This window comes from Lontra canadensis, unplaced genomic scaffold (assembly GCF_010015895.1).
Source record: "Lontra canadensis isolate GAN:19392208 unplaced genomic scaffold, GSC_riverotter_1.0 scaffold72, whole genome shotgun sequence".
NCBI lineage: Eukaryota > Metazoa > Chordata > Mammalia > Carnivora > Mustelidae > Lontra > Lontra canadensis.
The window spans coordinates 10780807-10795042 of record NW_022631066.1 but is presented as its reverse complement, the minus strand read 5'-3'; the positions used below and the strand labels follow the sequence as shown (position 1 = coordinate 10795042).

Sequence of the window (14236 nt, the reverse complement as noted above, 5' to 3'; positions counted from 1 at the left end):
TCTCTAACTAGTGTCTCTTCAACCAGGGTGAAGGTGCACCTTGCCCTGGATAAAGCCTGAGACCTGTCTGCACAGAGCTTCTCTGGCTGTCCCTACAGGAAGTGGCTGGAGGGGCGGTTTGCACCCCCACCTCGGAAGCCGAAGTGGGGGCCAGTTAGCCCAGCACTGCCCCTATGTTCCCCGAGATCTATCGCCCCTGCAAAACCGGGGCTGGCATCGCAGGCGTGAAGGAAGGGGGCTCCCCGGGAAGGCCTCCAGTCTCATCTGTCTGACGCCAAGGTTTCTAGAACTCACGATACTCTGAGCAAACCAGGAGGCCCCGGAAACAAGCCGCTGACTCCACCCACCCCCACCCAGCGCGAGGACGCATGTGCCAGGTCGTGCCCCCGCCCCCACCTCACCTGACGTGGCCTTGCACATCTGGGGCATCCTGGTGACCCTGCTGTGCGCCACGAAGGTGCTCTGGGAGGAGGTGCTGTACTGGGAGCCGCTGTCCGAGGACGTGGAGCTGGTGTGCGACAGGCGGCTGTGCTCCTTGTGCGAGGCCGTGGAGCGCTGGTACCACTGGCGCAGCTCGTCCGACACGGCGGCGCGGCCCGCGCCCTTGTCGTGGGCGCCCTCGCGGCCCAGCGACGGAGTCCGCAGGATCTGCGAGCGCGACGGCGTCAGGCGGCCCGCATCGCCCTCGTCGCCGCCGCGCCAGCTCTCCCTGAACAGGCCGCCCGCCGTGTACGAGTTGGAGGTCTTGAACTGCGCCTTGACGCTGTAGTGGCCCTCCTGGTCGCTCTCCAGGCTGCGCACCACCACGGGCGTGGCGCTGCCCTCGATGTACAGCGGGTACTCCTTGATGCGGTACTGCGAGCTCGGCTGGCTCTGGCTGTGCAGGTAGACGCCGTGCGCGCCGCCGCCGCGCGCCGCCAGGTTGGGCATGCTGCCCGAGTTCGCCGCGCCCAGCGCGCCCGCCGCCCGCTGTCGCTGCCGCTGCCGCGCGCGCGCCTTGGACGGCGAGTCCTCGGCCAGCGTGGAGTAGTTGGCGTTCATCTGCGCCGGGTAGTAGTGCTCCGAGCTCGAGTGGCTGGTGCAGGAGGAGCAGTCGTCCATGGGGTCGGAGCCGTTGCTGCTACGAGTCCGTGGGGTGTAGAAGTCGGGGCTCCCCGTGTCGTTCTCCGAGCCCAGGAGCTTGCCCTGGGACTCCAAGCTGGAGCTCCGGTGCCTAAAGTGCAGGGCGAGGCTGTGCAGCCGCGTGGGGCTGAGGTCCACCGACCTGCGGGGAGACGGCGCCTGGGTGGGTGGGTGGGGCCCGAGGGAGGGGGACGGAGAGCGGGGAGCGGGCTCTGTCATCCTCGGACCTGGGAAAGGGCAGAACGCCCAGCCCAGAGCTGCCATCTGGCAGACGGGAGAAGCAGGGCCGCTCTGGGAGTCAGGGCTCTCCCTGCCATCGACAGGTGAACGCAGGGGCCGGAGGAGACAGCAGATCCCTGGAGGCCAGCCCCGCCTCGCCTGCGATGCCTGAGTCCCCAGGGGGCCTGGAACAGGAGCCAGCACCCACGGAAGGGTGTCCTCTGAAAAAATACGCCAGTAGCCTGGCCTGTTTGTTTTCTTTTTTTTTTTTTTTAACTGTGGAAAGGGCTTCTATAGATACAAAGAGAACCAAGAGAATCCCTATTCTAGTATTATGTTCAATCATCTGAAATGCCCACTTTTTGTAGATCAAACAAGAGTCCCACAGCAGGCTCTTCACAGGCTTCAACCAAATCCCAGTATGAAACCAACGGAAATGGATTTCTGTTCCCCTGAAACTACGACGGAAGGCTGCGGGCACATGAGCACTTCGGAATGCCTGGTGCCAACACTTACCCTGCCACTACCTTGCCTACAGTGCCCGCTCTTCTTTTGCGCCCACACTCCAAGCACCCACCTCTGTTGCAGGGGTGGCCAATGCTAGGACTCGTGTGAGACTCAGGGTGGCCCCACTGGCCAGGGAGAGGTGAGTTCCTGTTCTGTCACTCAGGGTAGAACCTGAAGTCCCCGGCAAGGGGCCCTCCAAGACTCGGTCCTCAGTTTCCTCTCTGGTCCCATCCTCTCCATCACCTGCTCTGGGCAAACTGGCCTCCTGGGAATGTGCCAAGAGCAGGCCTGCCTCTGGGGCTTTGACCTTGCCGTTCCCCGAGATGGCCTCAGAACTTGCTACCCCATCCATTCAGGTCTCTGCTCAAATGTCACCTTATTAAAGAGAACTTGCCTGTCCCTGATGCTTTCACTTAACAGAGACTCTCTTTCCATTACGCAGACTCCTGCCCTGTTCCCTTTTCTTCTTTGTGCTTATCACCACTTGACATATATTTTTCTTTCTTGTGACTCCCCAGTGCTAAAATGTCACTCCAGTGAGAGCTGGAGTGTGGTCTGTTTTGTCACTGCTTTAACCACTACGGGGGTACCTGGTACATAAAGGTACCTGGTAAATATTTGTTGCATGAAAGGATGAAGGAGACAATCTTGCCCGGACAGCTCAATCTTATCCTGTATAAATCCATCCTTTGCGCCACAGTCCTGGGCAATCAGGCTTTGATAAAATGGAATGATGGCTTTGGTTCTACCCCACATCTGGGGTAGATATTGCTTAAACAAATTTTAAACAAATCTTAAAAAAAAAAAAAAAAAGGGAAGCTCCATGCCCTCTGGCTCTAGAAGCCTCGGGTTCTCCAGGCGACTCCTGGTGCCACTGAACGTAACTGGGATAAGAACAGGTCTCGTAGCTAACATGGGCTGGCCGCCCGCTCAGATCTTCATCCTGCCTCGCTTTACAGGAACCTCCCTCCCTGGTTCAGGCCTCCCCTAGTTCACCATTCTTTGGGCCAGTTTGGGGCCAGGGAGACCTGCTCTAGGGAGGGAAGTGGCCCTGAAGCCTGATACACTCACCTCGTGGAATGAACATAGTGGGGACTCCGGACCCGGAGGTCCGGCGTGGACGGCATGCTGGACTGCGAGTTCCAGTGGGGGAGGCTGCGGATGGGGCTGCTCTGCAGGGAGCTGCTGCCCCCACCGGCTTCGGCACAGCTTCCTGTGCTGGGAAAGCGCTTGTGGCTGCTGCAAACCAGAGGACACCAGGCTGGTCACTGCCAAGACACAACTGGCCCTCTTCCCAGGGGGCCACCTAGCTGCGGACATCAGCTCTGGTGTCGGGAAAGCTGGCCCAGGACCGCCCCACCTCTCGCTTGGATTCTGATTGTGGTACTCAGCCATCACCCCAGAAGTGGGTGGGGGTCCCCATCCCTGATCCCCATGGTGGTGTGAGACAAACACCCTCATCAGCCTTGTTCTGTGTTGTCCCTGCCCTCAACCAAGTTTCTGTTTTCCAGCCAACAAATATTTACCTGTCTGGACAGCCACTGGGAGCTTTAAAGGGTGTAATTAAAGGAAATGAGAAAAACAGAGAAACGGACCAAAAATGCCTTCCAATAACCCCTCTCTGCAATCTCAGCTGAGTAATGAGCTGATAACATACAGCTAAGACCACAGCTGTCCGGTTTCAGAATCCTGTTGGACGATGGTGCTGGATTCTGAGCCACTTTGGGATTCCTACGAGTGGCATCTCACTTGCCATGCAGAGTAGTACCACCCCAGACTTCCTCGTTACCTCCCGGGTCATCACACAACCTTCTAGCCCTGTGCCAACACGCCAGCGGTGAGCCCAGAAGCCCCCTCTTTCTTTGTGGGGACGGAGCTGCACCTCAACAGGGTCAGCAGCAGAGGGCGCTGTGAGCACAGCACAGGGCATCCCGGGAGGGAGGCCATCGCCCGAGGGGATTCTGTGCCTTGTGGATGCTGTTTAGGACAGCCTTTGCTTTTTTTTTTTTTTTTTTCTGTGGCCTCCCGACCCGGCTCACCTGGAATGGCCGTGGGAGGAGCGTTTCTTGACCTTCTCGTAAGGCTCATCCAAAGAGGACTCGCTCCACATTTTGGGTTTTATGGGGGACTTGTCATAGTCGTTGCGGTGATAGTGCATCTGCCGGAGTCCCTCCAGGGACTGGGGAGGGGGGGGCCTGTTGTGTGACGGTGGCCGAGGAGGGAGTCCCTTGTGAGGAGACTGTAAGGGGGACAGTGTGCTGGTGACCTGAGAGTCTTCTGCGCAGAGATGGAGAGAGACGAACTGAGCAAGGGTCCCTCCCGCCGACACTGACAGACCCGCCACCCCCGCCCACATCCTCCCCTGCCCTGCCCCGCAGACGGGGTGCGCTCGGTGAGAGCACCCCACGGCTTCCCCACTTGCCAAGACCAGTCCAAACAAAACAAGCCAAACCGACACTTCAAGCAGCACTGGGCGGGGAGAGGAGTTTGACTTCCTGTTACCTACAGACCGAGTGAGGCCCAAATTCCATTAAGACCCACCGCGAATGATGGCTTCATAGTGAACAGCAGAATGGGGTCCTGATTATATCGTCAAGTTGTTTCTCGGCAGACCCTAAGCGTCTATTTTGCTCTGGAGAAGTTTTAACTCTGTGAGTGTTCTCTTTTGTTCACTTCTACAACCTCAGTGCCTAGAGTGATGGCACCCATCAATAAATACTTGATGTGTATTATGTGTATTCTGACGACTCAGTAAATACTTGTTAGAAGAAAAGGTATGTATGTTGAACGTCATGATCCGTTGTTGGTGGCTCTGGGTTTCCCCCTCTCTGCTTTCCTCAGATCGCTATGGTCCTTTAATGTGTGCCTGGAGATTTTCCTCTCAGACCTGCCTTAGGTTCTTCTGGAAGGATACAGGCTACAGATACTAATCAAACGGAAGACTATTCCCTGCCCTCAGGCGAGTCACGATCTATCACACCCGATGTGCTGAGGGGAAGTCAGCAGTGGATGGGCAGAGAGGAGAAGGGAAGAGCCCAGGGCCACATCCAGCTGGGACGGTGGCTGGTGAGGAGGAGGAGGGAGAGAGTGGGGAGCTCCTGTCAGGGGCAAAGGCAGCTGACCTGCTGTGCCCCCCGAGATGACCCGGGTGCCCCAGCTGACAGGGGACCTTGATTCCGACTGAGGAATGGGAATTTGCAACTTCGCAAGCATGGATGTGTCAGAAAGAAAATCAAGTTTGAGAGCTGGTCAGCTAGCAGGGTTCAAAGCAGGCAAGGCTGGGAGAGGGATGAGGCAGGGGTTGAGGGAGAGGGAGATATCCAGCATGGAGAATGGTGGGGGTGTGAGGGAGCAGCAGTGAGCAGAGGGAGGAAGGAAGAATTCAGGGCTCATTGTGATGGCAGAGGGGTGAGTGTGAAGGAAAAAATTCACAGAAGCAAACCTCAGAAACTCCAACCACCTTTCACTTGGCTCCATCCATCTCCCACCAGTGTTCTTAATCATAGTCTAATTTTCCATCCCTGATCTGGGACTCTATTATGTACCCTCTCCTCAAATCAGTAAAGGCAAGAGCCCCTAGAAGGGGCAAGTCTGCAGTGGGAGTGGGGGTCCAGGTGAGGCAGTAATGCCCCTCAGGAGGCCTGGGGGTCTGGAGACTAATCGCCCATGGGCATCCACATTAGCTGACAACAACAGGCAGGTCCCCCAACTCTTCTCTTACCACGGAATCTCACTAAATGGTCCGTGCTCCCTCCTTTTGAAGAGACTGCAGCCCAGAGGCCAGAACCAGGGCTGGATCTCCCACATGCAAAACGCTTCTCCCTGCTCCCCTGCAACCTGGCCTCGTCCCCGCCCGTGTAACAACGCTGACAATAAAAATACTATGACCTGATCACTAACAGCAAGGCCAAAACCACCAGGAAAATAACCTGCCAGCCTCTCCCCCATCAGTAGCACTATTACCAGCCTCGCAGTGACCACCACGACTCTGCACTGGGCAGATCGTTTTATATTTTCTGTGTGAACAGCTTCTTAGCACTGCCTACAGGAGGTTTCCCTAAAGGGCAAAACAAATTAAGTGCCACTTAATATATTTCCATATCATTTAAGTCCTGGCCAAGTGTTGGTTTAAACCCACAGGAACACTCTCAAAGATGGTCCTGTGCCTGGAATTCTTTCTTCCCCCACGTGTGGTGGAGGTGGGCTAGCGGGCTGGGGGATCAGTTCTGTTTTTCTAAGAATTTCCCAAGAAAATATCCTGAGAACCGCTGGGCTTTCAGAAGTCAATGGAAAAGAGCAAGACAGTTTCAAGGCCTGACCAGCAATCTAAAGGGACATCTTCCCTTCCAACTTCACTATTTCTCAGGACGATGTGGTGGGCTGGTTTTCTTCCTGCCAACCCTGGGCTTTTCTAGTAGGTTTCCATCTTTGACTTGTGATCCAGCCAAAGTCCATGTCGTTCCTCCAGAAGTGATGAAAAATCAAAAGGCAGCTGCACGCGGTGTTTAGTTACAAATGTGGTGTTGGCAACCACAACCCAGAACACAGTCTGTCACCTTATCCACTACCTCTGGGCCACAGAAGATACTCCAGTTCCAATGGACATGAGTGGACGTTGCACCCACCTGCTCCCAACCGCACGCGTGAGCGCCGGGGATGAGGGACTCACGGAGCACCCGGCTGCCACCCGGGCCTGGCTCTTGCCTTTCCACCCAGCTGCGCCCAGAGACACACAGCTTAATGCCTGTTTAATCTGGGCCCGAGTTCTGAAGCAGGAAAGGGACAACCTACCGTCCTCTAGCACAAGGGCGTCTGAGAGGGAACTGTCTTCACTGGCAATATTTCCATCTGAGAAGACAAAAGGCAAAAGTCTATGAGTTTCACACATTCCCCCAGACAGAGCCCTATCTGTAAAATTCATGAGTTTAGGACCATCGTGTCCTCTTTCTGATCAGAAGGATCGCCTGAAACACTATAAAAGTGCTGGCTGGCATTTCTTTGGACAGTCCCTGGGGTGGGTCATTCCCCACTCCTGACACTACACTGTGCCCCAGTGTCTCTGTCTGTCTGCGCTCTTGCTTCCCTGGGACTGGCAGTGCTGAGTAGCTTAATATCCAGGATAAAGGCCGCCTGGCCTGGTTAAGCTGCGTCACTGTCCCGGCCCAATCTCAGGGCATGTTCCAACTGGACCAAAGAAAGAAAACTGCTCTTTATTTTACACACGCCAAAGCAGGGTGAGGAACTTGGCTTTGCTCTTATGGCCATAAATGTCTTCTCCATAAACCTCTAAAGTCATTAGTAGTGAAAACAAGCTGCTAAATACAGCTTCTCTCTCTCCAAGGCTTATTTTTATGGATACTAGTTAACCATGAAGACACGCCCAAGAGGGAGCCAAATAATCCTTCTTCTCTAACATCTGGGGAAACTGAGGGCCACCTAGGGAGGAGCGGTTTATCTGCAGTCGCTCTGCTCTCTTGGAAAAAGGAGCCAGAAGTCTCAGGTCTGAAAGTTCCAAGTTTAGTGTTTTAGCTCTTAAAATAAAACACCAGGCTAAGGAACTACAGAGAACTACAATTATTCCTCTAATTCGAGCGCAGCAGAAACCGTATTTAAAGGATGCAGCAAAATAAAGAAGATATATTCTTGAACAGTTAAGGAAAAAAAAAGGCTGCACACCTGGGTGGGACCCTGTGCTGGGGGGACAGACACAGATCTGAACACAGAGTCTGGTGGCAGGGCTCACAGAACGGACTTCGCCGGGCAGGCTGGGGAAGTTGGTTCTTCTGTGGCTGGCCAGGGAAAGGCTCCCCCACCCCAAACTCAGCTCTGGTGACCATGCTGGGTGCTCCCACAGAGCTGCGACTCCCCGAGGGCCTTTGAGGGCCACAGTGAGGCCCCAAAGAGGCATCACCAGGGCTGGCTGGCTGCTGCTGTGTTCAGAAGTGGGTGACAAAGGGACAAAGTCTTGGCCACGGACAACGGGGCAGGATGAGGCAAGACAGTTACTCCAAATTTCCTAGAGGGAAAGGATTTTTTTATGGCCTCTCTCTGGTTTTCCTCAACTAGGAAGTCACTTTATTGGTGTTACTTGGTGGACTGTGAGCAACTAGGGGACACAGAACCTTGACTTTGGTGTCTTGGGAGTTTCCAGTACAGCGTGGCTTCCCTAGTAAGCCCACGTTTTAAGGTTGCCCAATTATATTTCATGAATTAGATATTATTATTACATATATATGTAATATATGTAATTGTGATAAAACACACATAACATAAAATTTACCATTTTAACCGCTGTGAGCCGCACAGTTCAGGGGCATTAAGCATATCTGCATTCTTGTGAAACCAGCACCGCCATCGTCTCCTGAACTTTTTCATTTTTCCAAACAAAACTCATACCCATCAAATTCTAACTCCCCGCGCCTCCTCCCCCAGCCCCTGGAACCTCTGTTCTACTTTTGGTCTTCCTAGAGCCAAAGTGTTTTCAACGTGTCAACTATGAAAGAACACTTGACATGTACTGTACGGAGTCCGCTGAACACGGAAAAGAGGGCTGTAACCGCTGGGGGACTTGGCGGTGTTGGTGGATTCAGGGCTATTTCCTGCCAGTGTTTACCAGATAGAATCACCCAGATTCCTAACCCCTGCTGACCTGAGCTCAGGGGGCTAGAAAGTCAGAGAGGAGCAGCCGCAGCCTCCCCGGGGGGCTTTGGCTCTAGGACAGGGGCCGTTGGAGCGGCTCTGTCTGAGGACAGAGGCTCAGTGGGGATGCCGGCTAGCCGCGTGCCCCAGCCATCCAGATGTGGGCAGGGAGTTCGGGTCCCTGAGGAGGTCAGAGCCTGGGCAACTCCAGCGAGGCCGAACCGGCTCGGTGAGCTCAGCCCGGCTCCTGGCGAGGGCGGGGGAGAGTGTGCGGCCGAGGGCTGCGGGGTCTTCCACGGGGCACTCAGGAGTGATCAGGACACTCTGACCGTGTAATCCCCCTCCTCTGTGGACCCTGTGGACCTCGCTGTCTCCCTCTGTTGCTCTCATTTGGTATCAGGCCTTGGCGAGCTTCGCTTTACGGATTTAAAAAAAAAAAAAAAAAAAAAAAGCTAAGGCCCAGGGTGGTTAAATGGCTTGCTCAGACCCACAGGGAGCCAGCTCTGGCCCCGCTCCCGGGGCTGGGTCCCGACGCCCCAGTGGGGAGCGGGCTTGGCACGGACCTGCGATGATCAGGGAAGCCCTCTGCGTGGGCTTCTTCCCGGACTTGACGCGGTTCTCGTTGATGGCATTTTCAATCTCCTGCAGCTTCTTCAGTGCATTCAGATAAGAGGTTTTCCTTTGTTTCTTCAGTTTTTTGCTGACATTGGGGTCACTGGCGAGGCGGCGGGCAGCCTCCGTAATCTGGGATTGAATGGCAAACTCTCGCTCCAGGCGTTCCAGCTCGGCTTCCTGTGGGAGGGAGAGGAGGCTGCTGACACTTTGCGGACACGAAGGGCTCAGGGAGCAGCTGAGGGAGGCACTGTCCTCCCGGCCCTGCCCCAAGGCCAGCGCACCCTACTCTTAGTCTCCCTAAGAGGACCCAGCCCCAACCTTGCTGACCCTGCAGTGGCCCTTCCCTAAAATCTCCGGCAGCCAGGCCCTGGGCACTCCCACTTTCGGGACCCTTGGCCCCTGTTACGTTCAGGAGACAAGTGCTGGTCGCTACGTGGGCAGCACCAGCGAGAAGCAGAGCTTTCCCGCAGCAGGCGGAGGCAGGGGCTCACTCGGCTTCATCTCCCTGGTCTCCACAGCAAGGGTCACGAAGACCAGACCCTCGGGGAAATCAGAGCCTGCCTGGGTGGCGTCTCCCTGCCACCTTGGACAGGGAGGCACCACTGCTTCCAGAGCAGGCTTCCATGGGTTTGCCAGCAGGGGGCTCACATGGGCCCTCTGTCTCTCATATTTTGAGCCCCTCATGGTGGGATGTACCCCACCCCGCAGATCTCTTTTGGAAGCCCATTCTCCAAGCTCCAGCGGTCCCCACACCGGCCCGATGGCAGCAGTGCTGGGCTGCGAGGCGCGACGGGAGGGCAGAGGAGCCCGGCCCCCACTCCTGGGACTGAACGCCCCAGGGCATTCTCTGATCTCCCCTCCGTCATCTCCCTGCGGCTGCCACCCCTGACTTTGGCCAGAAGAAGCAAATGAGTGAATATATCCTCAAACGGTTTCGGCCCCAGGAGAAATGAGGCTGTGGCTGCCAGGACGGGGCGGATGGACGGGGACGGCCTGCAGGTGGCCGGCCTCTCTGCAAACCTCTGACAGGAACCCATCAACCCACTTCGAGGGACCCATCCCCGTGTTCATGGGGACGGACAGACCTTCCTGGTTAACGCCGCATAACAAAGCCTTGCCTCCCAGCAGCCCGTGCCAGCCCCGGAGCTGGCATGGAGCACAACACACTTAGCGGGATTCCCTTCTGTTTGAGCACCTTGAGCCTGAGGGAGTGGGGACTTGGGAGGGAGGGGAAGCACGGGGATGACACAGAACTGCTTCGGAGATGATAAACTCCTTCCAGCGCTGGCTGCACTGGCTCTTGGAGAGAGAGGAACGTGGGGATGGATTCCTGCCTGGAGTCTTGAAACAAGTCACCAAGGACAAAGGCTGGTTTGTGAGGCTTCACTGCTAGAAGCAGCTGTCCCTGGGCGGTGAGGAGAGCTCTGGCCCTGGGGCCCAACCCGGCATGGGAGCCCAAGATGCGTTCGCACTCCTGGGGCGGACACGCACACGGCCACCGGCCCCGGGTGTCCAGATGGCTGCCTGCAGTGTGGACGGGGAAGTCAAGTGCGTTCCCAGGAGAAACAGAGGCAGCAACAGAGCTGAGGGTGGGGAGCCCTTCCTTCCTAGAGGAGCTCTGCACGGGCTCCTGCAGGCTCAGGGGTACTTCCTGTCACTAACTCCGGACCAATACACACAGGGACAGGTAAGGATGACAGGCGCACACGGACTTCTCGGGGAAGGAAAGGCCTCGCTTACTGGCATGTGGGAAGGAGCTGCTGGTGGGAAGGCATTCGGGGCTGTGGGCCCTTGCTAAGGTGGGGTCCGCTCTTCAAAGTTTAGTCCAGCTGTCTGTCCAGCATAAGAATGGAAGTTGCCCAGGCAATCCCGGTGACAGCTGGATTTTAGAAGTACTTGACCTGATGGTCTTCTAAATCCCACCCACGCTCCCCCCCTGCTCTGCCCACCCGCAGCCCCTGCTTCCGCTGTCTCCTCCCTGCCTGCAGCAGCTCATGGTTACCGAGCATAAAGCAGGTGTCAAGTAGCAAGCTAAGTGTTTCCCACACACCAGCGCCTATAATCCTAGCAACCACTCCAAGACATAAGGATTATGAAGCTCCTCTTCCAGAAGAGGAAAACCGCTGAGCGTCAGATGTGCCCGAAGCCTCTGGTGAGTCCACCTGTGCCCTGAGGCCCTGTGACCAGATCTCAGACTGGTTCCCTGCTGGTGGCTGCAGGGCACCTGCGTCCCCCCTGAATCTGCCCTCACACTCACCCGCTGTGGCTGTGACTCAAGAATGCCAGCTCCTCTCAGTCCCTTTTGTAAGAATATCTGTTTCAACGTGGCCACGGTATTCCCTTCCCTTCCCCCTTGGCTTTGATTCCTATTCTTGTAAGTCCTCTGTTCAATAGCATTTTAATTCATAGCTTCACTCAGAATAAATCCACGAAGACAGTTCCTGGACGTGACCTTGAGGCCTAAAGGTTTGCATGGCCTCGACTCTCTCGGTCTGAGGCTGGAGAGCTTGTTAACCAGAGCGAGACCCAAGTCCCCGTACCTCCTGGAATCTGGACTCTCCAGCCCCAGCCCCCAGCAACTTTTAGTGTCGGAGGTGATAAATGAGCAACGCTTCAGTGGCTCCTCCAAATGCGGACGAATGACATCAGGACATCCCAGCGTCTAGCTCATCCGCTGGCAGCAGTGCTAGCAGCAAGGCCCTACGGTCCTTCCCCAGTCAACAGCAGCCCTGTGCCTACAGGCAAGACCTTTCTTTCTCCCTTGGTTGTTTCCTCCCACAGGAGGCTGGGCTCTGAGTAACAAAGAGCTGGAAGGCCATTAAAAAGACAGGTACACCTGAGAGTCTGGGATGTTCTCCCAAGCTTCACTTCGCCGCTTACAACAGGCCTATCATGTTGGACAAACAACTTCCCCAGAAAGTGAGATGCCTACTCATGCAAGCAAACGAATTGGACCAAGGGGAGCCCCACGATGACTGAGCAGCTAACTTAAAAGGGAGAATGGAAGATTCTGGGGAGGAAGGGGAAATGGCCTTTGGTATTGGGTAGAAGGAAGACCCTGTTACAGAAAACATGGATGCCCCAATATTTGGGGGAAATATGGCTAAAGTGAGAGAATCCAGCAACATCAAGAAAAACACACCTCTCCTTTGGGCAGGATTTTCTGTTCATCCAGCTTGAAGGCTGTCCCAATTCTTCTTCGAACGATGGGTGGTTCCTCCCCTGGGTCCAAGGGATATTCAACGGGCAGCTTGCCTGTCAGCTCCTGCATACGAGCAACAGCACGAGAACAGGAATCAGAAGACGGCACGTGCTCGGTTCCTAGGAGGCACGCATGCACACGCACAGGCTTCAAAGCCTAGATTCAGTGCGTAGGCTTGAAATCGTCACCTTTAGCAATTCATCTAAGGGCTCCTGAAATGCAATTTCATTTCTCTCTCTTAAGATTTTATTTATTTATGTGAGAGAGAGGGAGAAAGATTACATGCACGCATGCCTGAGTAGGGAGAGGGGCAGAAGGAGAGGGAGAAGCACTCTTTGCTGAGCAGGGAGCCTGATGTGGGGCTCTATCCCAGGACCCTGAGGTCAGGACCCAAGCCGAAGGCAGATGTTTACCTGACTGAGCCACCCAGGCGCCCCTCTTTTCTCTAAAAAATTATGAGAGCAGCCCTCTCTTTATAAAACAGATGTGCTTCAAAAAGTTCTTCCCAAAGTAAATGTCTTTTGGGTAAATAAAAGCGCCATCGGCATTCATCATAAAACCTGAATCTCATCCATTTGTTAATTTACCAAGTGTCCCCCATGCCTGCTATGTGGGCAGGGGGGACCACACAGCCAGGAGGGGCCAGAGCCCACACGACAGCTCTGGTCCGTCCAGGTTCTGTGTCCTTCCACTGCATCAAATAGTCCCTCACAAATATCTAAGTTCAGAATGTCCTTGAACTGAGTGTTCTTAGGAGGAGCGGTATCTAAACAGCGAAGCCAAGAAAGGTGCATATTACATAAACTAGAAACTGAACATAAATAATAATTACTCAACTCAGGCTAGGTGCTCAAGGCGCAGGCTGAGCTTAAAAAACATTACATGTATACAAATAAGAGTTTCACTAGAAACTGAAAATATAATCCATTTCGGTGACAAAGTCGTTAAAAAAGACCTGTTGTGCATTTCCAGCTCTTAGAAATCTGTGTGACGACAATGACAGTGAACTTCGCTGATGGACCACCACAGTGACTGTGACCCTGGCAGACGCCGAGGTCTGTGCAGTGATTCCGGATTAGAACGAGGCTCCATATTAGAGGTTATGTCTGGGAATAAAGATCAGTTTGTAACCCACGTGGTAGAGGTGAGGCCTCCAGTGCACGGGGTCACTTCCAGGGGCCAGAGGCATGTGGGAGAGCCCCCGTGCGCCTCCACTGGCAAGGCCCAGCCCGGGGTTTCCAGTCCCTGGTCAATGCCTACGGGGCTGCTCAGACACAGAGGAGCTCCCGGTCCATCTGCACAGAGAGCCTTTGTGCCAGGCAGCCCAGTACGAGTGTGTAATGTGTGAGCAAGACCCAAACACAGGGCTCGAGGTGTCCACCCGCCTTCTGATAGGAGGAGGGATCTCGCCTTTCCCCACCACTGTGTGTGCACATGGAGTGCTTGTGTGCACACTGGGATGGGTGCATGCACTATGTGTGTGTGCACTAGGCTGTGTATGCGTATGCATGTGTGTGCGTGCATGTGTGCGCTGGGAGTGAGACTAGGTTGTATATCTGTGCGCTGGGATGGGTGTATTAGTAGGGTGTGTGTGTGCACTGAGCTGTGTGTAAGTGTAATAGGGAGTGTGCACATACATACGTATGTGTGTCTACACTGGGCAGTGTGTGTATATGTATGCAGTGTGTGTGTGTGTGTGTGTGTGTGTGTGAGAGAGAGAGTGAGCAAGCAACTGGCATGCACAAACACAGCCACCGCTCACTCTCCTGGGCCTTTAGCCTGGGTTCAGGCCACCAGGAAATGAACTCTTGGGCTTTTTACTCCCCAGTGTAAGCATTTCTGAACATAATGGCCAACTGTTGAGTATGAAATGCTCTGCAATTTTCTTCCCTGTTTTTGTAAAAAAATGTGGTTCAAATGTCCCCAGAGTAG

General features: G+C 54.9%; 1 protein-coding gene across 10 annotated transcripts in view; it reads right to left on the bottom strand.

Moving 5' to 3' along the window:
* The window catches only part of FRMD4A (FERM domain containing 4A), a 609192-nt gene that overhangs the window by 17440 nt on the left and 577516 nt on the right, over positions 1-14236 (bottom strand). For all 10 annotated transcript variants that reach the window (XM_032880949.1, XM_032880947.1, XM_032880950.1 and 7 more), the window contains 6 exons: positions 12245-12367; positions 9051-9279; positions 6640-6696; positions 3888-4125; positions 2920-3087; positions 402-1264 (listed from right to left, as the gene is read on the bottom strand). In XM_032880949.1, the coding sequence (XP_032736840.1) occupies positions 402-1264; positions 2920-3087; positions 3888-4125; positions 6640-6696; positions 9051-9279; positions 12245-12367 (1678 nt within the window). The remainder of the gene's footprint in view (positions 1-401; positions 1265-2919; positions 3088-3887; positions 4126-6639; positions 6697-9050; positions 9280-12244; positions 12368-14236) is intronic.